The sequence below is a fragment of the Barbus barbus genome (genome assembly GCF_936440315.1).
Source record: "Barbus barbus genome assembly, chromosome: 35".
Classification (NCBI taxonomy): domain Eukaryota; kingdom Metazoa; phylum Chordata; class Actinopteri; order Cypriniformes; family Cyprinidae; genus Barbus; species Barbus barbus.
In genome coordinates, this window is record NC_136763.1 from 20095331 (window position 1) to 20121955 (window position 26625).

Sequence of the window (26625 nt, forward strand, 5' to 3'; positions counted from 1 at the left end):
CTACAGGGCGGGGGAATCTTCAGAATGATAACTGAAGATATCAAACATGCTACAAACGTGATGAGTGGAAAAATGCTACCGTGACCGAAAACGAACAGAAAAAACAGCAACGTAACAGATCAGGAGAAAAAACAAGAGTGCTTTGGTCAAGCATTGTCAAGCAAGTCATTTGGTGTAATGCACGATCATAAATACATTCTGTTTCTAAACATGATCATAGACGTGGTAAAATGACACCACTAGCATTAACTAATACATGCACTGTGTCTCGGGGGTCTATATTGGTTTATGTGCAGTGAATATTTTTACTGGAATCAGCCAAGCTAATGAAGACTTCATACCAAAAAGCTAACGAAGACCTCGTTCTAAAGGTTTTTTCTCATTTTGACATGCAGTCGTCATATTCCAGTGATAAGCTTTATGTACACTATTTTCAGGAGAGAAACGCGCTCATGGTAAACATATGAAAACACTATTCTGAATGGCACAGTTTGAAGAAAAACTGAAGCAAGTATTGCAGTTTTTGTTACGTCTAAATAAACTACGGTGTATCCACCATCTGAGCCGATCCTTATTTCTCAGCCCTAAATATACTATTCATATTCAACCAGAAATATTCCAGATTGTTGGTTGATTAATGCTTTTAGATTGCATAGGAATTAGGAATAGAGTTATTATTTCCTTCAAGGACCCAGATGACCAAAATGACTAAAACTTTAGCAGGAAACAGCTCGTTCAATTGCCAAAAACTTCACCTTGCTCTTCATCCCCTGTATTATAAACATTGTTTTTAGACTACAGTTAGATACAGTGGGGTCCAAAAAAAAATAAAAAATTATATATATTCTATGGAAGCTTGTTTTCACCATGGGATTAAAAAAGGTAATTGTGACTTTTTATCTCACAACTCTGACTTTTATTCTCTAAATTCTGAGTTTGTCTTGCAATTACGTTTTTCTTCCACAAAATAAAAAAAAATTTAATTGCGACTTTTTATCTCACCATTTTGGCTTTTCCTCACAAGATCATGTTTACATCTTCCAACTGTTTTTTTTTTTTTGCTAAATTGCTAAATAAAAAATAATTATGAGCGATAAACTCATAATTGCATGAAAAAATTGTCAAAATGAACACTTTTTAATTTTTATTCCATGGCGAAAACAATTATCAATGCACCAGTTTGACGAAAAATTAAATAAATCTCAAAATTCACATTTGAATCCTAATATATCTTTCTTTTCGTCCTCCTTGCTTCAATGACAGTATGAACACAATCAACGTTACATCATCATTTTCTTTGTTTTTAATACTTTTCACTCCAAGTTTTAACCAAAAAGCTGTGTTATTTGGACCCCACTGCATATAGCGATCATAACTGTGTCACTGAATTGTAAATGAGTGATTCCTTCCTGTAGCACTGGAGGGGAAAAACACATCACTTGATCAAGGTGCGACAGGACTTGAACATACGCATGGGAATGACAAACACAAACTCCCGTAAACAGCACAGAATAAGGAGCATTACTCTCCCCAAACCAGATGACTGACAGCTTCACAACAGAACTTTGAGTTAAGTTTGGCAGTACAAGTACAAACTATACAGCATTCAATACTAAACAAAATGGCATTGTTAAAACAAGAATATCGAGAGGACAACACTTCGGAGACGATTAGAAAAACACATTAACAGTTAAAAACAGCATTTTGTTCATGTAAGGCAAAATCAGGTCCTCTCACAGTGAAGTGTTCAGCAGGTTTCTGCAGCAGCTCGAGGGTCACATATTTACCGACCACCGTTGAAGCGTACATTTTAGCCATAACAGACCTTCAATTCGAATAAATAACGTATGCATACAGAACGTCACGTGACAGTCCACAAAAACACCAACAGATGGGTCATATTTCTATTTAGAGACTGCTGTCCTCCTGCAAGAAAGTTGATACCGAAAGAACGAAACCGAAACACCGATCGTGACATCTCGAGATGTTTGGATGATACAAAAAAATGCTAGCTAAACGAATTGTCATGGAAGCCATTTTGTAAAAGCAAACTTTATGCCTTCCGGCGTACAATGAGCAACGCTCCCTTAAACCCTTGATACACAATCTGGGGGAGTAGTGCTCCTTACATAAATATGATTAAATAATATATATATATTTATATCTATAATTAAAAAAATAATTATAATAAATACAATCTAAATAAATGTCGATTTCACACACATCATCACACAGATGGATATTTCTTCAAAGACATGGCATAGTTATGTAAACGTTAAAAAAATAGATGAAATTTGGCAATTCGCTTATTACGTAAATACGAATATACTAAGAAACACAGGATTATCCATGAAATCAAAAGGATAAACAATTAAAAAGGAATAAATAGAAGCCACGCATTGGCGACTAACCAAAACATGAATACGTGAAGAGAGTGGATGGTGGATGGTATTGCGCATTGGAAACTATCCAGTGTGGATACAGCACTTCCACCTCCACCATCCCCCCCCCAAACCCTGGCCACCGCCTCCACCGGCCCCTGGCCACGAGCGGTTTGGCAGCATGCTGTTACGTGGGCAGTTGGGGGGACGTGGACGGCCACTGACCAGATAGTGAACAGAGAGGCCATGCAGCGGAGTGTCTGGCTTCGAAGTGCATTCACAGCTTCACAGTCGATCCATGCGGAACGTGTCCTCGGTGGCCGGGTCGGCGAGAACCATGTCCGGGTCGTTGAGCATGTGCAGTCCATCCAGTGTCAAGGGGTCGATCTTCAACTCGTCCAACGGGAACTGAGAGTCCGCGTCAAAGCTGACGTCACCAACGCTGGCGAGGTCTTTGGAGAGACTCGGCGGAGATTCTCCCGTCACTAATATGAGACAAACCAAACTGTCAGCTGAAATGCTTATTCCTGGGAACCAGTGTTGGGAAGGTTACTTTGCAAATGTAATATGCTACAGATTACAAGTTACCTTATTTAAAACGTAATAAGAATTGGAAGTATTTCGATTACTTTATTAATGTAACTGGAAAAAAGTAATGTAATGGGTTATGATACTCTCTCCACAATGGTGGCGCACTGCTGCAGATGGGATGAGGAGGAGAAAAGTTGTTGAATAAAGTTGTTATTATTGTTTTCTTTGTGCACAAAAAGTATTCTCATAGCTTCATAAACTTATGGTTGAACCGCTAATGTCACATGGACTGTTTTACCGATGTCCTCCTTGCTAAGTTTCTGGACCTTGATCGTGGTAGTAACCTTTGCTGTCTATGGAGAGCTCTCGGATTGCATCAAAAAGACAAACGAAGGCCTTACGGGTTTGGAACGACATGAGGGTGATGACAGAATTTTAATTTTGGGGTGAAATAATTCTAACTAGTAATACTAACTAATAGCTACTAACTAGTGAAGTGTTTCTCGTGCTATCTAAGTGCCATTAGAATATAACTAGCAGTTACTGAAAAACATTAATAAAGCTGGCTACATAAAAATACCATTATTATATAGATGCATAAGAGCTCAGCTAAAGCGATAAAATGTTAAAAACAAAGCAGTCATTTCAATACATTACTAAGTGCTTGGGAAACACTGAAATAAATGGGCTTTAGTGCTGGAAATATTCAGTGTTTGGAACTATTGGTTGCCCTAAAACATTACTTTGCAAAAGCTGATTTCACTAAAAATAGAAATTTAAGTGAAATCCTGTTGGAATAATTAACAAGAATGCTTATTGTGTGGGGGTGTTAAAGGACCTGGATAATGGATAGACCCAAAAAAGGTTGAGAGGCACAGGTATAGATGAAAACCTTCAGTGCAATTATAAATGTACCTCTCTGACATCTCTTGGAAAGACAATTGCATAGAGAAGTTGATGTTGATGTTGTGCGAAAGACACACAATACCTGTGAGAATGATGTTGGGGATGTTGCCATGGCTACTGTAACCGAGCTGCTGTGCGTCCTGCTGCCCGCCGTGGCTCCCGGTTAGACCCATCATGGCTGCCTGCGTGTAGTTCAGCGTTGAACAGTGACTAGAGCCGCCCGGATTCTCCATCATGCTCATGTTGAACTGCTCCAGCTTCACCATCAGCATGAGAGAGTTTTAAAGTCATTTGAACAATAAATGAACAAAAAAATTGTAACATGTTATGCATAGATATTTATTTATTCATTCATTCATACATACAGGCCATGAAACTGTATGCACATTATTTCATTAAAAAACAGCAGTACAACTTGGTAAAACACATCTAATTGCAATTTTTAGTGATTTTTTTTATTTATTATTATTATAACTGTATATACATATTATGTAGAATAAGTATGCATTACAATAATAATAAATTATTAACTAATTGATTAATTAGTACGTTTTTAAATGACTCATATGAGATGAACCGCATAATATCATTTATTATCTAAATCAGCATTATGTGTCTAGCTGTGTTATGTGTATTGTTGAACATGATCATTTGTATAGTCAGCCTTGATTTTCATATAGTAACAATTTCTGCAACAGATCTATTATTTTTTAATAAAACTGTATTTTTATCTTAAAAATAAACAACAACATTTAGAGTGATTTGAAATGGAGCACATGTACCTGGTTGGATAGGGCATTGGTCTGTCTGGAAGGAAGTTGCTGATCATAAAATGAATCTCCAAAGATGCTTCCAACCACCTGAATATGCTGTGAAGACACACATTATGAGCAACACATCTGAAGAAAATTAGCCACATGCTGATTACTACTGGTCAAAAGTTTGGAATAGTTTTTGAAAGAAGTCTCTTGTGCTCACCGAGGTTCAATTTATTTAATAAAAAATACAGTAAAACAGTAATAGTGAAATATTATTACAATTTAATAAAAAAAAATTATATTTGAATGTATTTTAAAATGTAATTAATTGATGTGACGCAAAGCTGAATTTTCAGCATCATTACTCCAGTCTTCAGTGTCACATGATTCTTCAGAAATCATTCTAATATGCTGATTTGCTACTCATTTCTCATTTATTTTCAATGTTAAAAACAGCTGCACTGCTTAATATTTTGTATAAACCATGATACACTATTCAAAAGTTTAGTCTAAGATTTTAAGATTTTTTCTAAAGATTTTTGAAAAATTCATACTTTTATTCAGCAAGGAGACATTAAATTCAAAAGTAAAAGACATTTATATTGTTAAAATATTTTTTATTTCAAATTAATGCTGTTCTTTTTAACTTTGTATTCACAATCCTTTATCATGATTTCCACAAAATGTTTTGAAATATATTTCAACAAGGAAAATAATAAGATCCGTTTCTTGAGCAGCAAATCAGCATATTAGAATAATATCTGAAGATCATGTGACACTGAAGATTGGAGTAATGATGCTTTGCATCACAAAAATACATTATATTTTAACATTTTTTTAAGTAGAAATCAGTTTTTTTTTTAATCAATTAAATTAAACCTTGCTGAGCAGAAGAGAAAATCTTTTTTTTCCAAACATTTGTCTTGTTGTGTGAAAGACTACAAAGTGAGTGTACTGAAATAGGTGGCAATGCAGAGAGAAGTCCACACTGAGATGCCAATAAATGACAAAAAAATCATCAAATGAAGAATGAAACCATAGAAGTGTTATGTTTACTTGTGGTGAGCCGCCGGGTGAGAAGCCCTGATTGGACACAGGAGATGTGGGTGACTGATTGGCTGAAGAGCCGGTCTGACTGCGGTACTGTTGGGAGAAAGAGACATATTTGAATTCTTGCTGAAATGACCTTATCAACCTAAAGCAAACTGTGTACAGCGGAAGAAAAACATACCGAACTGGCAGTTCCGCTTGTGGCTGTCTGTGATTGGCTGGAAAGAGAGGACTGGGTGGTGTTGGGGGTGGAGCTTACGGTGAGAGGCGGGAGGCGTATGAGACGAATGTTCTGAGGGAGGCTGTGTGGCTGTTTCTGCAGGTCGTTCAGTAAACTCAGCAGTGAGTACTGAGACAACTGCTGCTCCAGAGACAGGCTGTCCATCGTGATCGGCTATGACAACAACAGACCGTCAACAAATCAGAATATTCATACTCATTCAGTGTCATGATCCAGAGTTATTATAGTTCACTAAAACTAAAAATAAAACCATAAAAAAAACACACATCCTTAACCTTCGTTAATTGAAATAAAATAAGCATTAACTGAAATAAGGAATTAAAAGATTTTATTGCCAAGGCAATATTTCTCAATTTCATTTAGTTTAACTTGAAATACTAAAATAACTAAAACTAAAATTTAAATGAAGTTGAAAACCGCTTAAAATAAACAACTAAAAATGACAAAAACATGCAACAAGATGACAAAAACTTTCAAATGAAAACAAATGAAAAAATAAAAAAAATAATAAAAATTCAAATTAATAGAAAATAGAAGATTATAATAGAAAAATCATAAAAAGTAATGAAAATACAATTATAAAGCACTTCATAATAGGCAATTAAAAAAAACTGCTTTCAAATTTTCATTTTAGATTTTGTAATCTCAACTGCTTGATTGTAATTTAAAAACAAAAACAAAAACAGGATGCACCCATACTAAATTTCTCCGCTAATTATTCAGAATTGAAATCTGCAGATACCAATAGTTTGGTTTTCTAAAGGAAAACAATCTCTTCCAACTAATGCTGTAAAGTGTAAACTATACAGGGAAACCTCTCATCTGGTACATAGAGGTTAAAATGAACAACAGAGCCCAAACTGCTACTGATATTTATTTTAAGATATAATAAATCACACTCGAATGAAAACTGAAATGTTTGTACAATTCAATTAGGTATTAGTACAGGTTTTCTTTACTTGTCTTCATGACAGATTTATTCAAACATACATATATAATTATCAGTAATTAGGCTCCTCTTTAGTGTTTTTTTATTGCTAACTAACCAACTGTGAACTGATGTTCATTCATATTTATTTTGCGCTATACCTTATAAGACTTGTGCTCCGCGCTGCCGCTTGAACTGAGGTGCTACAGCGTTCTGGACAGAATAGAATTTCCCCTGATCATCTTCTGTTTTTAAACAATGGCTGATAGTGCAGATAATTGCTTTTATAAGCCATACTGATTATTGGCCAATACATTGGTACATCCCTAATTTAAATATTAGAATCAGACTTTCTAGGGACTTCATAGATTGCTAGAAATTAAATGATGACCCTTAAATCACATATATTCTGAATTCAAACACAAGCTGTGCTGTTTGGGGAGACTTACCTGCGCAATGGGTATCTGGGGGGAGACGGCAGGTGGCAGTGTGGGAGTGGGCGGCTGTGGGCTGATATTGGATGAGAGGGTGCCAGTGTGCTGGGCGGGAGGGGAGGGAGGGATGTGGCTGGCAGCACTGATGCCCAGGTGTGTCAGGTTGGTGGTAAGGTTGCTGGGACTGCTGGAGCTGGATGTAGGGAATGTAATGGGGTCATCTGGATCCAGCGGGGTTGGGAGAGGAGGAGGGAACTGGATGTTTGTCAGATCAGGTAAGGAGCCGCCGGTGCTGTGAGCAGCTGGCATCAAAGAGATACTCATTTCTTGATCAGGAGATGGAAATATGCTGGAAATATCAAACAGAATATGCAGTGAGATGCTATATGATGCAACACTTCTAAGAGAGACACATGTAAATGAGCAAATATCAGTAATATATCCAATCACTGGCCACTTTATTAGGTACACCTTGCTAGTACCGGGTTGGACCCCCATTTGCCTTCAGAACTGCCTTAATTCTTGCATTGATTCAACAAGGTGTTAGACACATTCCTCAGAGATTTTGGTCCATATTGACATGATAGCATCACGCAGTTTCTGCAGATTTGTCAGCTGCACATCCATGATGCGAATCTCCCGTTCCACCACATCCCAAACATGCTCTATTGGATTGAGATCTGGTGACTGTGGAGGCCATTTGAGTTAAGTGAACTCATTGTCATGTTCAAGAAACCAGTCTAAGATGATTTGAGATTTGTGACATGGTGCATTATCCTGCTGGAAGTAGCCATCAGAAGACGGGTACACTGTAGCCCAAAGTGTGCCAAGAAAATATCCCCCACACCATTACACCACCACCAACAGCCTGAACCGTTGAGACAAGGTTTCATGTTCTTTACGCCAAATTCTGACCCTACCATCTGAATGTCGCAGCAGAAATGGAGACTCATCAGACCAGGAAACGTTTTTCCAATCTTCTATTTTCCAATTTTGGTGAGCCTGTGTGAATTGTAGCCTCCGTTTCCTGTTCTTAGCTGACAGGAGGGGCACCCGGTGTGGTCTTCTGCTGCTGTAGCCCATCTGCTTCAGGGTTCGACGTGTTGTGCGTTCAGAGATGGTATTCTGCATACCTTGGTGGTAACGAGTGATTATTTGAGTTACTGTTGCCTTTCTATCATCTCTAACCAGTCTGCCCATTCTCCTCTGACTTCTAACATCAACAAGGCATTTTTGTCCACACAACTGCTGCTCACTGGATATATTCTCTTTTTCGGATCGTTCTCTGTAAACCCTAGAGATGGTTGTGCGTGAAAATCCCAGTAGATCAGCAGTTTTTGAAATACTCAGACCAGCCCGTCTGGCACCAACAACCATTCCACGTTCAAAGTCACTTAAATCCCCTTTCTTCCCCATTCTGATGCTCGGTTTGAACTTCAGCAAGTCGTCTTCACCACATCTAGATGCCTAAATGCATTGAGTTGCTGCCATGTGATTGGCTGATTAGCAATTTGTGTTACCAAGCAATTGAACAGGTGTACCTAATAAAGTGGCCGGTGAGTGTATATATATATATAAGTTTTTATTTACATAATATATCTGTGTGTACTGTGTATACTTATGTATAAATAAATTAAGGCTGTCAGTCGATTAAATTTTTAAATCTAATTAGTTAGAGGGTGCTGCGATTAATTAATCTAATTAATCGCAAACTAAATTTGGCTGTGAAAATACCCCCAAGAGATAATTTAAAGCTATTATAGTGTTAAATGTTCAGACCACAACAGCCTAACATAAAGTATGGAACATAAAAGAAGATCATTTTTTGTTCATACAATGAAAGTAACTAGTCACCAAAACAGCTTATTTACCAACATTCTTCAAAATAACTTATTTTATGTTGTACAAAAGAAAGTCATTCAGGTTTGAAACAACATGAGGGTGAGTAAATGATGACAGTATTTATTTATTTATTTTTGGTGAACATACATTTTTATTAATTTATGTTTTTTTAAATAAATGAAATGATACTCTAAAGAAGAAACTAAGGAAGGTGGCGGTGAATGTCTTTATGAGTCGATTCGTTCAAACGGCTGATTCACTCAGGAATGAAGTAAACGGCTCTCTCTATGAATGGGTCTTTGAATCATTGATTCACACAATTCGTTCAAAACACAGATTCATTCAGAACTGAAACACCGCTGTGTTGCTCATAGACTCACAACAGTTCTGCTGTGGCTTTAGGTAATATTTTCCTTGGTAAAATTGAACAAAAACACACAATATTGTAATTAGAATATAACGCAACATTAACTTCTTATTTACTGAGCTGTTATATACAGTCACATTTGCACTTGTTCTTAGTGACAAAAACAGCACTCGCGTGATACTGCTCTCCCTAGTGTGACATCGCTTACCAGAACACATACAGGGGTATTTTTTGCCCCAATATCTTGGTTTTTAGGGCATAACTGCGTTTATGGAGTTGTTATCCTGTATCATATTTGTCAACAGTCCACTCTATGAAATGTAAGATGATGTACAGGTTTGGGGGTGGGGCCAGTAACTAATTAATTAAGTTAACATGTTAAACTGACAGCCCTAATATAAATACACACACAGTATATATTTTGAAAATATTTACATGTATTCACATGTATATGTTTATATTCATATAATTTATATTATATAAAAATAAATGTAACATTTTTCTTAAATATATACATGCATGAGTGTGTATTTATATATACATAATAAATGTACACACACACATACTATGTAAACAAAAACCTTTATTTTGGATGCAATAATATATATAGCTAAAAAGAAAATGATATATATTTTACATTTATCATTCAGAGGTTAAGGTTAAAGTTTAATATTATATTGAAATTAAGATATGTAACAATAAACCACAATAATGTCCCACCGAAATATCACTAAATTGAAATACAATAATATGATCATATTTGAACAATATTAAAACAAAACATTTTAACACAAGTTGTGATGGATGTTTTCTTTAGGAGATTTGTACCGTACAGCATGTCTGAATCTCTAATACCACTTCTATCAGCAAGTCAGAGTTTCATTCATACAGTTCAAATAAAGTCCATGTGCTGTTGCAGTTCCATTGGCCAATTATTTACCCAAACTATATTTTATAATTTAATTTTCATTCAGACCATTTTTGCCCCGGTTTTGCACATGGTGAGTGTCAATTTAGGATCTAAAGTTGCAGCCACACTTCATTTTCTCTACTCATGCTAATTCAAAGGCTATTTAAGTTTTGCATGATTTCCAGCACATGGGAAAAAAGTTTTAGTCATGATAAACTCACTTAATCCCAGGAACGTCACAGGATTCGTCTTTCTCCATCTCTAATTCAGTGTCCTCTGTATCTGGAGGAGTGAGCAACAGCACTGCAGAAAGAGAGGGAGATATAGATGAACTCCTACCAGGTCATTGTACATGAGGAAAAACATCATATCACAAATGCATATAGGTCAAAGACAAATAAAGTGTCCACAATAAAAATAATATTTAAAAAATTTAATTAAAACACATGTTGTTTTTGTCATATAATGTAACCACTAAGTAAAAAATAACTTTATTTTCTTATATTTTATATAAGATATTGTCAATAAGATATTTTAAGAGACTTATTGACCTTGATGAGGATCTACAGGGGTCCTTTTTTTTTTTTTTTTTTGCATGTTTCTGCGTGTTAGTTGCATCACATCATGACTTTTGGAAATACATACTTTTGTTAAAGGAACCATTCACACCAAAAATGAATGTTCTCATTCTCAGGCCAGTTTGTTTCTTCATGGTAACAGCTTTGGAAAATGTAGCATTGCATCACTTGTTCACCAGTGGATCCTCTGCAGTGAATGGGTGCCTTCGGAATGAGAGTCCAAACAGCTGATAAAAACATCACAAGTAATTCACACCACTCCAGTCCATCAATTAATGACTTGTGAAGCCAAAAGCTGTGTGTTTATAAGAAACAACTTCATCATTAAGGCATTTTTAACTTTTAAGCCGTCGCTTCTGGCCAAAATCCATAATGCTTCCTCCAGTGAAAAACATCCATCCCCTGTTGTTCTCTAACATCAAAATCCACTGACATATTTGTTTATAACCGTTTACTTTTTACTTGTAAACTGTGCATGATGTGGCATATTTCTCTCCTGATTCAGGTGAGACTACTTATTCACAGGAGAAAGCGATATTGTGGATAGAGGACTTGTATTTTAGTCGGAAACGATTTGGTTAAAAACGTATTGATAGATTTGTTTCTTACAAACATGCAGCTTTTTGCTTCACAAGACTTTACTTGATGAACTGGAGTGAAGTGGATTACTTGAGGATTATTGTGATGTTTTTATCAGCTGTTTGGACTCTCATTCTGACGGCACCCATTCACTGCAAAGGATCCATTGGTGAGCAAGTGGTGTAATGCTAAATTTCTCAAAAACTTTTTAATGAAGAAACAAAGTCACCTACACCTTAAAGGCCTGAAGATGTATTTCAAATGAACAGCTAACAAAAATGGAAAAAAAAACTCCCAAATTCGTACATGTTTTTACTCCTTTCGACTGCAGTTCCTGGGATCCACCAACAAAAGTGTCCTGTGGAGATGGATTCACAGCGCTCTGGTGTAGAGCTGAGTCAGAGTTGGTTCTGCAGCAGAGGTGGGAACATGTAAAAACACTATGATTTATGAGCTTTGAGCATGTTTTGTTGATTAGGTTATGAGAAAAGCTGCTTTACCTTCTCCAGCTGGTGTCGGGAGGTGGTGACAGATATACCGAGCCATAGGGACAGCTGTCGATGTAATTAGGGTTAAGGACAATGTCTCAAACACACATGAAAATACATATACTGTAGGTTGAGTAAAACTTGGCTGTGTCTAATAAAGCGGAAGGATATCTGACGTCCATGCTTGTCCACAGAGAGAGGTCTACGGTGTGGAGAAGCGATGCGATTCCTGTCACGATACACGCGGTCCACCAGGCCGTGATGTCGGGACGTCCGGCTGGTGTCTAAAACCGTCGTCTGTAAAAGAATCTGATTTGTTTATGTGATCTTCAAATGTGTTTTCACAAGGCATCGGGACTTTTGCTGCAGTGTTGGGCAAATAAAAGCACAAAACAGGCTCCACGCAGAAGATGGACTAGCAGTATGAAAGCTCAGAGCGATGAGAACCATCCCATACATCCTTATGCTAATGTGTCATAAATGAAGAGCAATGATAAAGAAGGAAATGACGCATGTTTCCATCAACTTTGTAACATTTAACTAATTCATAAAAAAGAGAATCTTTGGTTAATACTTTGCTTTAAAAGCTGATCCAGGCCATCCCTACTACACAGTGCAAAAACAATTTGGACCTTTAACCCACACTTAAAGATGTGGATGGTTTTGGATTGAATAGCATCAAGAAGAACATTTCTTAAAACATTTCACAAAAATATGTTTTTAGAACTAAGAAAAGATCCAGAATGACTTATTTGATATTTAATGCAATGGCATTGAGACATTTTTAAGTGCGGAGGTGTCAAATACATTTTGGGTCCTAATATTGGACTAATATTAGTGTCCCTTTAACTTGATAAACTGGCAATTTCTTAAGAAACATTACAGATGTCTGTTCATAGTTTTTCTTTCTCTAATTGAAATGGTTTCAAAAGCTGTTTGTTTCCAATTACAGAAGTCGTTTGACAATATAACGAATAAAAACATAAAGCACACCCTCTCATAAGCTAACTCTCGATATCTCACTAAGTGATGATTAACTTTATCTTTTACGTCCACTCTGTTAGGCACAATATGGGTCATTTTCTTGCCAATTGTGTATATAGTTATAATAACTAGTTCAAATTTAGAGTTAAAGTGTCTTTCAATTTTAAGTTACACAGTTGAAAAGGTGTTGTATGAAAGTGTGGTCACATTGAAAATAGACCATTTTTTGCCTGCATGACCAACCTGAACATGAGCAAAATCTGCACGGAGAACTATTTCGCCTATTGAAATGAATGGAATATTATGAGGAATGACCCATCGAATGCACTATGAGCGTTATCCAGTTAGGATGTTTATGAAACTGAGATTAGATCATCTGAAGGGAAATTCATTCATAAAGTGACAGCATAGTGTGTACGACAGAGTTTTCAAACTTATGAAGTTTCTAAGGTCTCACCTGAAAAGGGAGGTCAGTGTTGCTATTTCCAATCTGATTGACATTGGGCAGTGACCCTCCATAGCACTGAGCTCGATTCTGGCCTAGTTGCAAATACTGGGTCTTCTGTAACTGCAGCTGTGCAAAATAACAGTGTGTGAAAAGCAGCAGTGAATGACGTAATGAATGCATGAATGAAACGCAAACCCGATTTATCATGTGAAGAATGAGAAAAGCAGACCTGTGAGAGTTAATAAAAAGTAGCAAAACATGGGTATCGACTTATGTGACACACACTAACATATATAATACGTTCAACACCAAGGGGCCTTGTTGTAAAAAGTTGAAAACAGAGGAAAACTGGAGCAAATTGCTCAAGCATTGTCCTCAAATTAATATTTTTAAGGGTTAATTCATATTTTTTTCTTGATCATTCTATATTTTATTATTGATTGATTGATTTTTGCCCAGGAAGAATATACAAGAAAAGATACAGCTCATGTAACATATGTTGACCAATATGTTTATTGACACTGATTTGAGAATAATTTTTTTCTGTATGAAATACTCTTGAAAGTAAAATAGCACATTCAACAAAACGTGTAAGTTAATAAATAACAAACCAAATAATAATGTAAAAGTAGAAAAAAAAACTACAATTATAGATTGTGTTAATATACTGAATTAGACTTTATTTTTAGATTTTCTGTTCACTTTCATTTTAATTAAAATAATTGTCATTTTTATAGTTTTTCATTTTTAATTCATGTTTATTTTTAGCTTATATAAGTTTAGTTACATTAGCACTAAGCAAAAACATTAAGCAAAAACAATAAATGCTAAAACGAAGTTTTTTTCTTAAATGTCAAAATCCCATGTATAATTCAGTGTTACTGTTTTTTGTAATTGTTTATGAAATTTACAAGCATTTTCTTAATGACAACTATTTCTACTCAATTTTTTCAGTGTTGGCAACTAGTTTTATATATAAATACAGGCTATATTTTACATGCTTTCAATGGCTTTAGTTTTTGCATGCATTTGTTTTTTCACAAAAACATGAAAATCCTAGTTAGATAGACTTTATCAAAATACAAAACCTTTAGGTTTTAAATTTAAAATAGTTACTAGGATACACATCGTGTGACAACTTGCCCCGGTCAATGACATTTCGCTATTAAAACAGTAGCTTCTGATACACGCAACTAGAACGAGAAATAAAAGAGCGAGAAGCAGCCACAATGCATTCAAGGCCTCTGTGCAGATGTGCATGACATCTGTCCAGCAGCATCCTCAGCATCTCGCGTTACGCTCAACCACCGGGGCATCATTACCGTCCTTCACCGATTTGTCACGGCTCGCAGGCGACAAAAGAACTCTTAAATCAAACACAGGCTACATCCTACATAGCAGCTGCGCTACGTTTCCGACACACGTACCCGCGCTGCTCGCGTGATGCTCAGGTCTTTCATGACCTCCTCAAACGCCGCCGTCTCCTCCGCCTGCTTCTGGTTGTGCAGGGCGATTTTCTCGCTGAATTTTCGCGGATTGTTAGAGGTCGCCATCTTCCGTTCTTCTCCAAAACACAGAGCGTTGCGTGAGACGCGTTGTGCGCTGCCGCGGCGGAGGCGTGATCACGGGAAGAGTTGTGGGCATTGGAGTCCACCTGATTGATAAACACACACACACACACACACAAACACACAAGCTGAATGAAATATCTGGAGCAAGGAAAGTGAAGGAAACATTAATATTCTTTATTAAAAATAAATAGGCCTATGTACTTATTAAACCTTTGTTTTTTCTTTATTATCGTAGGCTATTTCACAACCATTGGACAACTAAAGCTAAACAGTCTACTGCCTAATCAGGGTTTCATAAGGTAAACTTCAGACTTTTAAAGCCAAATTAAGGAACAGTGTTTATTAGAACCCTTTTTAAGACAAAAGAAAATGTATTAGCAACATTTCAAGCTTTAAAAACACGACTTCTAACCAATCGCCATTGCTTTTTAATTCAGAAAACAGCTAAAGGTTTAAATAGCTCTGCTCCAAATCACTAGAAACCAGCTTTTGCTGTACCTTCTGATAACACTGCAAAAAAGCAATGCTCTTCGTCAGTATTTTTGTCTTGTATTTCATTGCAAATGTGTCAAAATACATTTATTTGAGAATATGAAGTCTTGTTTTCTGCAAAATTGATCAAAGCGAAGTTAGTTTTTGATTAAAAAAAAAAGAACAATCTGCCAATGGGATATGAGACAGTTTATAGATTTATATACAAGAGATTCATGGCTATTGTAAATGATATGTCTCTCAATTTTTTTTAAATCCCACCATTTCTTGCAGTAAAAAAATACAGTTTGAATCTATAAAGTTCTGGTTTGCACACAGCAAAAACAGTCCATTATAATTAGTAAGACACTGTTGCTGCAAGGAAAAACATAATTTTCGTAATAGTACATCAATGAAAAAACATGAGAATGACTGTGTCTTTTATTTAGAACACGCTGTAACAGACACATAGCAGACGGATAAAACAAGAACACAAATGTAATTTCACACATGGAAGACAAATGTGTAAAAGGATAAATGCAAAAAAATGCTTCCAATACAAATACATTGTGTTATTAATTATACCACACACTTGAGAGTTTAACACGTAACTTCGTACATCAAAATTAGAACGGGATTTGTATTATATATATATAAAAAATTTGGGGGGGGATGTAACCACATGCTATAAATTTCAGATGTTCATAAATGCACTTACACAAATAATTTTCTTGAAATCGAAAACTGACAATTAAAAAAATAAATTGTAAAAGCTTGTTGAAATTCCAGACTTAAGGAAATGGTTGTTTACATAGAACCAAACAGCACTTTAAGTGCTTTTACCAGGTTGATTAAGGCTGATCTGTGATACAAGTACAAGATTAAAGGCCATTTGTTCATAAGACCCAGCTAACTTACTCAAGTCTTACCAGATATTGTCCATATTTATGTTTCCATTTTACATCAGCATGTAAATGAGTCCTGAGGTAAGGGTGACAGTCATTTACTGCTGTAATCATGGTAAATTACCTATCCTTGTACATACACAAAACGTAAGTGTTTGCTGGAAAGAAAAAGTGTTTCTAACACCTTAAAGAATCTTAAAAAAACAAAACATTAACAAATCATACTATTAAATGCACATACACACACAAAAACAACTAGGTATTTTCTAGTACGTAGTGTTTTTTTTTTTTACATATTCATACTCCGAAAACATGCCAACACAATATCATTACAAGAAGTTTGTGCCATAGTTCCATGTACGTAATCCAGTCCCTACTGTATAATACGGTGTAAATTACATGTTCAGAGAAAACAATGCACCTTTTCAATTGTTCAGCAATCAAATCACTGATTGTCCACGTTGAATATTAAAGTGCATAATGAAATGTGCTCATTTAGTTTGTGAGAAAAAAAACAAAACAAAACAACTGTAGGTAATTTTTTATCCAGTAAAAAAAAAAAAAAAAAAAAAAAAAAAAAAAAAAAAAAAGAGATTGTGGGAAAAACAAAAAAATTATTACAATGAGGTATAAATATTTTAAATGTCCCCTAAATTGTTTGGATTTAAAAAAAAAGAAAAGAAAAAAAAAGAAAACCGAGTCATGGGAATTTTACCTCCACTGCTGCTCGGCTTCTTGGTGGCAACATTTAATATAAATGATAGAGAACTAATATTAGGAACTATAAATAAAATAGCTTAATAAAGCATCACAAAATATATTAACACACCTGCCACTATAGTGGTGTTTTTTCAAATGATCACAAAACAAACATGAATTTGCCTGAAAAGTGCAACATATAGATCAGGTCTACTGTTTTGCATTAACTCTCAAGATCATGTCTAATTTAGAAGAATACAGGCCTATGCTGTGCTTGGGACCATCTGCAGCCAAAGCTGTGATAGAGATCGGATCTGCACCCAAGAGATTCACACACTGGGGGTAATCTACAAGAACCAGAACCAGCTTTACATCTTGAGAAGAGCATGCTAAGGTCCAATATTTTAAACCTCTTCATTAAGTGCTGGCAAAGCAGACAATTTTGTCCAAATTGTAGCTGGCCGACAAAAATTCAAAATATACTGCAAAGTTCTGCCAACTCTTTCCCAGAGGCAAAGATTGTTTTTAATTGTTTAGATGTCAACCAATTCATTCAGCTATCCAAATGTTTTTATTTTGTTTGCTTTCGTGTCATTTGGTCACACCATGAGAATAGGCCATAAATCCTTCATGAAGTCATGATGACCTTTCCCCAGTGTTGCTGGCCCATTCAAGCCTGTCATCAATGAAAATTCCACAGGCACTTGTACGAAACCCTCATTTGTATGGAACGGGGCAATCTACAACATTACTGCATGAGAAGTGTGCAGAAAGATGCTTCACATTCTCAAAAATCAAATATAAAGATAATATGTGCTTAGCGCTGGGTGGTTGTTTGGGGAAGTACAATAGGTGTATAAGCTATTCCCGCAAAAGACTCTTGAAAATGAAGATCTCTTTTGCACTCATCTGTCTCTGCAATATAAACTTGCACTATACCTCTGAAAGTTTAGGATGTGTTGTGAATTCATGTAGGATATACACAAAGATGAAGATTTAATGACATTGCACCAATGTTGTGGGTCCATTCAAGTCTACCGTCAGTGCAAATCCCATAGGGACTTGTACAAAACCCTCATTAGTATGAAACATGGCAATCTACAAGAAGAGCCATAGACGACAATACTGCTTGAGAAGTGTGTAGAAAGATGCTTCACATTCTCAAAAAGTGTGCTTTCAAATCGTTCAATCGTGCATGCTTCAAAAATAAAGACATAACATTGAGGCTTTTCAATGAGGCAAAGCCAATTATACCATTACTTTCACTTCAGTCCGGGTGGACGATAAACCTTAAGCCTAAATAAACAGTAAACGCAATATGTGCTTAGCGCTGGGTGGTTGTTTGAGGAAGTACAATAGGTGTACAAGTTATTCCCGCAAAAGATTCTGGAAAATGAAGATCTCTTTCCCACTCATCGGTCTCTGTATTATAAACTTGCACAATACTAGTGACGTTATTGAGGTGCCAGTTGTATCCTCCGACTATATAGATCTTTTTATCCAGCAGACAGCAGCCGGCCTCTGACTGACCAGCTCGCATCGGACTGACTGTTGTCCATTGATCGGTCTCTGGAACATAATACTCTACAGCTAGCACATCAAAGCAGCGGTCAACATGGTCCATTCTGCCACCGAGAGCATAAATACGGCTGTTGACACTGATCATAGCATGCAAGACTCTTGGCTCGTTCATGGGACACTTGAAGTCCCACTGATCAGAGGTCGGATCATAGCAATGGAGAGTCTTCTTATCCTCCACAGACACCCCGTAACCTCCTGAGACGTAGAGTTTCTCGCCGCACGTCGCTCCGGCGTGACCCCAGATCCGTCTCTTGAGGGAATCCACATAAGTCCACTCGTTTTTCCTCGAACAATAGCACTCTACAGAGGACAAGCTGCCAGACCGGTTGCGTCCTCCGGTAGCGTAAAGTTGTCCATGCAATACGTTGAGCTGAAACTGAATGCGGCTCTCCTGCATGGACTGGATTCGAAGCCACTGGTTCAGATGGGGATCGTAGCGGAAGCAGATGTCGACTGCGCCCTCTCCACTGCGATACTGCAAATGCTGGCCACCCACAACATACACAAAATTGTTGAGAACCGACACACACGCATGGCTGCATCCCATCTCCATTTCGGTCAACTCTTTGAACTGTCGCACAGTGACGTCGGGCAGATAGTAGACTTTGCCACTGACCGTCCGATCGTTGTCAGTGTAGGGCGTTCCACCGAACGTAATCAGCGAAGTTACGTCTGAGCGAATGGAAGTTCGCGGTGATTGCATTTCGTGCTGTCGGAATGGAAGGATCTGATAATTGAAGGCCTCTAGGAGAAAGTGTCGACACTGCACATCTTCCACCATGATGTCGACAGTTTGGACGCTGTCCACAAGTTCAGACGAACGCATTAGCGGGAAGCGCACGTGGCAGAGCACTTCGCTGGCCGCCGCTCGTCTGGACGCGTCGTGCTGCAGCCAGCGGATTGCCGCATGGAATAAGTCGATCTCGCTACAGTTCTTCAGCTTGTTGCTTTGAAGGAAGAAAACCAGTCGTTCCTTTGGAATGTGAAGGAAGTCGTCCTCCTGAGCTATCTGCAGGAAGTGACGGAACGTGAACGTGTCGACCGACTGCTTAAGGGACGAGAGGCTAAAAGTGGTGGCCATCTGGCCAATGTTTAGGCAAGTCTCAACGCTCATGGCCGATTTCAGGAACTCCTCACAAAGCTCCACCACAGGCACCATCTGCAAGAAGACGGCTGCACCAAGAACGTCCTGAATGCAGTCCAAGTCCAGAGTGACCTCAGAACTGTAGGCAAAATCAATAATGTGCTTCAGTCCTCTGGCTGAAAGACCTTTTAGCTCAATGGTGTTCTGGTTTGACTCCTTCATTCCTCCAGTAAACATGGCTCTGTATGGATCAAGAAGAAAAGATTTCACACCTTTGTTCAAATGTGTGGCAAAAAGAGGGGATCTCCATACTTTTAAGCTATGTGCAACAGTGTCCGCTCTGTTTTAACACCCTTGGTTCTGGAAATATTTTTCACACAGGGATTTAAAAAAAAAAAAATATTTAATAAAGAGTGTTGAACCAAAACAACATTACAAACTTGACTAAGATGATGTTCACAGAAGATGCGTTCATCCATTTGTATGTACAATCTCTGGCTGTTCTGGTGATGCACTTGAGATATTAAGAAATAGGGACTTTAAGCAAGAGCTGCTGATGGAACAGAAGTAAATAAATAAAACATTATAAAGTAGGGATGCACCGAAATTATCAGAGAAAAGGGTGCCGAAACATGCCGAAAAATAGGATTTCACTTTCCTTCTTGCCGACACTCAATATTGCCCTCTATGAATGTGTGTTCTGTTGAGTTGCTCACATGGCCCATGCGAACACCCCTTCCGTTTTCACCGGAAAAGCAAAATCCACTCAAATAGCGCACTGACAGGACATTTCTATGTAATATACTTGTTACTGTTAATAATAGCGTTGTAGGACTATACATTATTTGGATAATTTAAAAAAATCTGTTAAATCTGATTGTTGCATAGAACTGAATAAAGATAATATATAATCTATATTTAATATTAAAATATTTTCTGTCTAATTTTATCGTTTTAATTTCAATGTGTGGTTATTTTATTGGCTTGTATTTTCTTAACAGAGTGTCTATTTACACTAAGTGCAAATAGCCCGCCTTGTTGGCAAAGGCTATTTACACTAACTCCACACACCAACGTGTGATTGGGTTAATCAACACTAAAAAAAAAAAGACTAGAGCAGCATCAGTTCGAGCCTGCCATTTGCCAAACTTTTTTTCTCCCTTATCAAATCTCATATCGCATGGGAAAAGCATTTATTTTCAATAAAAATGAAAGAAATAATCAAAAAGTTGAAAATAAAAGTATCAGTTAGGGTAGGGAGGGCTTTATTGTCCCAATAAGGTGGCATCCATTAAATAATTTGAATTAAAAATATAATTTACCCTCAATATGTTATTGTGTACTGTTTTATAATGTACTACAATGCTGAGGTGCAGATAATTGCCACTATTTGCAATAAGTAGTATAAATAGCAGAAAATATTGCTATTTAACAGTGTAAACAGAATCTATAGCTTTTTGCACTTAGTGTAAATAGCATATCATTAAAAAAATACTGCTATTTTCACTTTGTGTAAATAGTATCTATCGCTAAGAAAATATGCTATTTGCACTTAATGCAAATAGCCGCTGCCTTTTTTTTAAATCAGTACCATTAAAATTGAGTTAAGTATTACAAAATTCTTTCATATTATTTAATAAAATAATAAATAATAATAAAAAGCATTTTCAGCTTCGTTTTCGGCCAAGTGCATCCGGTATTTTCTGTTTCGGCCCATAATTTTCATTTTTTTGCATCCCTACTAGAAAGGGCATTGTTTAGCATTAAATTATAACTTACTGTAATCAAACCTCCTACCATTAGATAATCTGTTAAGCAAATTCTCACATAGTAGATGTTTACAGTACAACGTTATGGAGTAGCAGTGAAGGTTTTTTATTCTCTGCTGAACGCTGTTGCCGTTGTATCAGCAGCTCTTGCTTAAATCATACACACACTACCAGACTCGTCATTCTGAACACAAACTCATGAAGAAACTTGTGCCTCGTTGCAAGGAGACACGACAAATGAAAACAATGTGTTCTAAAATAAATAAACATGTGACCTCCAACTGGATGGATTCAGTCTGAACCTAAAAAAAAAAAAAGTTTTGAATTGTGATATTGTGAAGAACCCAAATTCTTTACAATATCTTTTATGCTCAACAGAAAAATTCATACAGGTTTGGAACAACTTGAGGATGAGTAAATGTCAAAATTAAAATTTTTGGATGAACTATGTATACACGCATTAGTCAAGGGCCAAGGAAACTAGTCATGTGGACTTCAACAAGAACAAGGATTAACCTTGTAACTATCTTGCATATGCAGCTCAATGACAAACAGTGAGACAAACAGTGCAATGTCTCACCTGAAGTAGTCACTGCAGGAGGCCAAAACCGCTTTGTGAACCTCAAACCGCTCATTGTCAATGGCCAGAACCACATCCAGCAACTGACCTTGATCGCGCAACGCAGACAGTCCCCTCAGGAGAGTGTTGCTGTGGCTGGAGGCCGAGAAAGTACAACGGAGCGAGCTATTCTTGTTGTTAGCCATGCTGGAAGAAAGAGAAAATCACTTTACAAGGAACTGTATCTCTCTGTATCATTGTCTCTGGCTACAGAATCAACAGAACTTCATAAGTAGCTTGATGAATCTGCTGTATCCTGACGCTTCACCGACAGGTCTAGGTTTCTATACTGGTGCATCAACATGATCCCTGTAATGGCACCGACTTTTAAATTATTCAACAGATTGGATAAAGAGCCTATTTGGATACAGAACACCTAAGCCTCACAGATATCAAGCAACAAGTGACCCAAACAATTACCAACAACAAATAGGTTTTTGTGATGACAGTGCAAGACAAGTTAAACAAAAGAAAGTTTATTTGTCATTGATCCTAACCCTCATGTTCCGTTAAGACAGAATGTTTGGGTTCCTAGATGGTCCAATGCTACATATACACCAATAATGGTATTTTATAGCCAAATAAATGATCTGCCTTAATTTAGTTGAAAAATATTCCATCCTTGTAATAAAAAGTAGGCATGTACTTTTCAGAAATGTGACTAATCCTTTATAGTATTTTTTTTTGTTTTGGATCAATCTGGCCATAGAAAAACTGTACATTTGTAAATAAATACAGTATAATAAAAATTCTAGCATGTCACAAATTACTGCGTGTATTCACGTTTCATATTTGGAACCGTTTTTATTTAAAAACATTTAAACGATGTCAAATTGAAAATTTGTATGTTCTCATGACAGCATCAGTTTTATTAAATTTAGGGTCATAAAAACCCTTAAATAAACTCTTAAAGAGCTCTTAAATTTGGGATGGAAAAACTTATAATATAACTTAAAATAAATAAATGTGAGCAATGTCCAAATGCAGTGCTGTTGTGCATTCAATGGGCTCACAGTTTCAGAGCATTTATGCAAACAGATTATCATAAATTAAATCGGTAGATCCTAAGCAATGCTTACTTTATGTTTATATTGTAATAGTTTGTAGATGGTTATAAGAGTGCTTATTTTATCGCCCTTATCCTTCTGAATGAGCAGCTGGTAATAGTAAAGCATACACATTTTACAAACAGTGTAATGTCACATTATTTAATTAATTCTCATTGCACCTCTAAAGTTTTGTTTATGCACCCCTTAATTTTACAATCTAGGAGAACATGTGCTACTTGGGGAAAAAAGCAAGCATCAAGCCCTCATGTTAAGTATGCTTTTTTTGGGCCCTGAATTCTACCAGACACCAGAAAGAATGTGAGGGCAAAAAAAAGTCTTATTATAAACATTGCACTCAGTAGGTTTCTGTGTACATTTATCTGACTCTTATACTAACAATGGCATTTCACAGTGTGGCAGCTGTGACTGTTGTATGTTCTTGCTCTGTGCTAGATTTATCCTCGACCTGTAGAACGGTTTGTTGCATTGCTCCATCAGGGATTGCTTGTTTTAGCATTTATTTATTTTTACCTCATACAAAACCTGTTTCGTCTGTGTAAGAACCTGTAATAGAAATCAATAAACATAAATGCTGCATCTGAATTTTCAACCTTACAATATTATGCTGTACACTACAGCATGAATAATAGATACTACATTAAACAGTGTTAATAAATTATTAGTTTTTCAAAGATTCATTTTAAATGAGTGTTAGAGGGAGATCTAAACGTAAATATAGGGCAAAGTAGTATGCACAATATATATCCAACCATTATCAATAAATGCAAAAATAATAATAATATGGTAGAGATAAAAGGGCATTGTTACACAGCTGGCCATGATAGGAAAACCCTCTAAATGCAGAACAAATCAAGATTTTCTAGAAAAATTAGATGAAAAACTTCATCTAATATTGGGGTAAACTTTAACAAACTACTGTGTGCACCTTTAATAATATTATAGACAGCAAGTCTGCAGAATAAAACAAATATTTGTTTTCTTTCTTAACCCTGTTGCATTTTGGGACAACCCTAAGCATGCATGCATCAAACGCATCTGATGCTACACGCATTCCTACCTGCTTTGAGCTCGATTCGCACAGAACTCCACACCATCTGACTCCGCCATGCTCAGCGAGGATGAGGATGAGGAAGGTCATCATGTGTAGAAGCCCAAATTACCGCTAACCATGCTCAATCTTAATCAAATACGAAATACAAGACATGGCAGTGACAAATAAACAAACAACCCACATCACACTTACAGTTTCGAGAGCATAGACTGGTACGAGACAGTGAGAGCTATAGAAAGGAAAGTAATGATTTGTAGCTCATTAATACTGCACGGCCTGTAGTCAAGGACAGTCTAGGTACTGATGACAGAGTTCAGCTCGAGCTTACCTGCGCGCGCCTCTCACCCTCTGCTTGCTGCTGCGCGCTCACGAGCACATCTGCTTCTTGGTTTTTAACAGAGGCACTAACCAACGTGAACTGGTGCATTACCGCCATCTTCTGAGTGTGGAGCAGAGTTTTACATTCTGTGTAGTGCTGTCAAAAACAATCAAAAAGTTTCCTAATATAAGTCTGTGTACTGTATTATGTATATATAAATACACACACATACAGTATATATTTACATGCATATATTTATATTCATAGCCTATATTATATAAAAAATATATTTCATATATAAACATAACATATTTTATTTAATTCTATACATGCACGTGTGTGCATTTATATATACATAACAAATATACACAGTACACACACTTATATTATGTAAACAAAAACTTTTATTTTGAATGAGATTAATCACGATTAATCATTTGACAGCACTATTAGATTTATCAGTCCCATCTGTCCAATAAACTCAAAGACTTTACTATTTGTTTCACTTGATAATTTTATTAAAACCTTTAATTAAATGTTTAATTTCTGAATTCCATTTATCCTTATTTCTTCTTTCTAGTTCGTATTTCCTACACTCCAAAAATACACAAGTTATCTTAAACATGACATTGTTAACATTTGAATGTCTCCAAATTAAACCAAATTAAATTGAAATATAATATCCCAAACCAAGCTGGCTTTCAATACATACAGCTAAAAGAAGTAAAAAAAAAAAGAAGCTGGTTCAAGAAACAAGGTCACTCTCCTCTTTTCCAAGCCCTTTCACTTGTAAAACCGAAGAAACTGCTGTCACAAATATATAAATTCTTAATAACATCTGACAAATCAATAGCAATTCCCATTATACTATAGACATAGACAATAGACATGTCTATAGTTTCTATAGACATTGGTTCAGAGAATGTTAACTGGTAAACAGTATGCAACAATAGGCTCTATGTCATGTAACAGTAAAATTCAACTGATTCAATATGAACTGCTTCATAGAACACACATGACAACCCATAAACTACATCTGGGATGAACAGATACCAATAAATGTACACATTGTCCAACCTACATTGATAATCATTTCCATGCCTACTGGGACTGTAGGTATGTTCAGCGCTTTTGGTCGGATGTCATGCACAGGCTATCAGGAATTCTTAATAGCATTACTTGGAGATGTTTCCTCACTAACTATACCCAAACATAAAGATCATTTTTTACTCAGTGCAGTAACTACAGCCAAAAAGACAATCTTAGTTAATTGGAAAGATAGAACAAAGCTATCGACAAACCTCTGGTTTAATCTTCTAATAACACATTGCAATATGGAAAAATGTAAAGCATTTATAAAATCTAAGCTTGAAATTTTTAATCTTGTCTGGTCCCCATTCCTTAACTTCATAGATCCTCATTGCACTCCAAATCTACACTACTATAACTGTCACTGATAGTGGGCGACTCTATTATCAGAAACTGTCTCTGATGTGAACAAGGAACTTCGGAACATTCTGATGAAGCACAAGACTGCAAATCAAATCATCATCCATGTGGGGAAGAATGATATTCGGAAAGAGCAGTCAGAACTCCTTAAGAAGGATTTCAGTGAACTCTTTGAAACACTTCAAAGACTCATCAGTGGACCACTCCCAGCAAGGGGAACTAACATGTTTTCACGGTTGCTTGGGCTGAATATATGGTTACAAAGAACCTGCGGTATAAAAGGAATCAACTTCATCTACTTCAATCTTTTCTGGGGCCATAGACAACTGTTTACACTGGATGACAAACTTGCAAGAGTGCTAAAGGACCATATCTGTTTCTCCCTCCGTCATCCTTCAGTGATTTGTGCCAATCCCCTCAACCTAAATGGCACACACACACCTGGACAGAATGAGTGACCACAGAACTTCATATCAGCTTTCGAGTCATCATGTTGTTGAAGAATCCCACAAGGACACTTATAACGCCATGCAGCCACAACAAACTCGGCTCATAGAAACTATCCCAGCTGATCCCTGCCCACAGAGCTCATCACAGACAGACTGTGACGTA

At 36.6% G+C, this 26625-nt stretch overlaps 2 protein-coding genes across 2 annotated transcripts; both read right to left on the reverse strand.

Annotated features, from left to right (window-relative positions):
- Positions 1–2544: 2544 nt before the first annotated feature.
- On the reverse strand, positions 2545–14978 carry LOC306855327 (CREB-regulated transcription coactivator 1-like; the record flags this gene model as incomplete). The annotated part of the gene is made up of 12 exons (XM_079393935.1): positions 2545–2866; positions 3901–4075; positions 4601–4687; positions 5633–5719; positions 5808–6020; positions 7245–7578; positions 10570–10651; positions 11812–11915; positions 12006–12059; positions 12118–12290; positions 13435–13551; positions 14853–14978. The coding sequence occupies 12 exons, from the start codon at positions 14976–14978 to the stop codon at positions 2667–2669; spliced, it is 1752 nt and encodes a 583-aa protein (XP_079250061.1). The 3' UTR covers positions 2545–2666.
- A 3293-nt stretch (positions 14979–18271) lies between these two features.
- Positions 18272–24373, reverse strand: LOC306855326 (kelch-like protein 26). Its single transcript, XM_079393934.1, has 3 exons — positions 24252–24373; positions 22086–22271; positions 18272–19977 (listed from the first exon to the last, which is right to left on the reverse strand). The coding sequence occupies exons 1-3, from the start codon at positions 24299–24301 to the stop codon at positions 18396–18398; spliced, it is 1818 nt and encodes a 605-aa protein (XP_079250060.1). The 5' UTR covers positions 24302–24373; the 3' UTR covers positions 18272–18395.
- Between the last annotated feature and the right edge of the window lie 2252 nt (positions 24374–26625).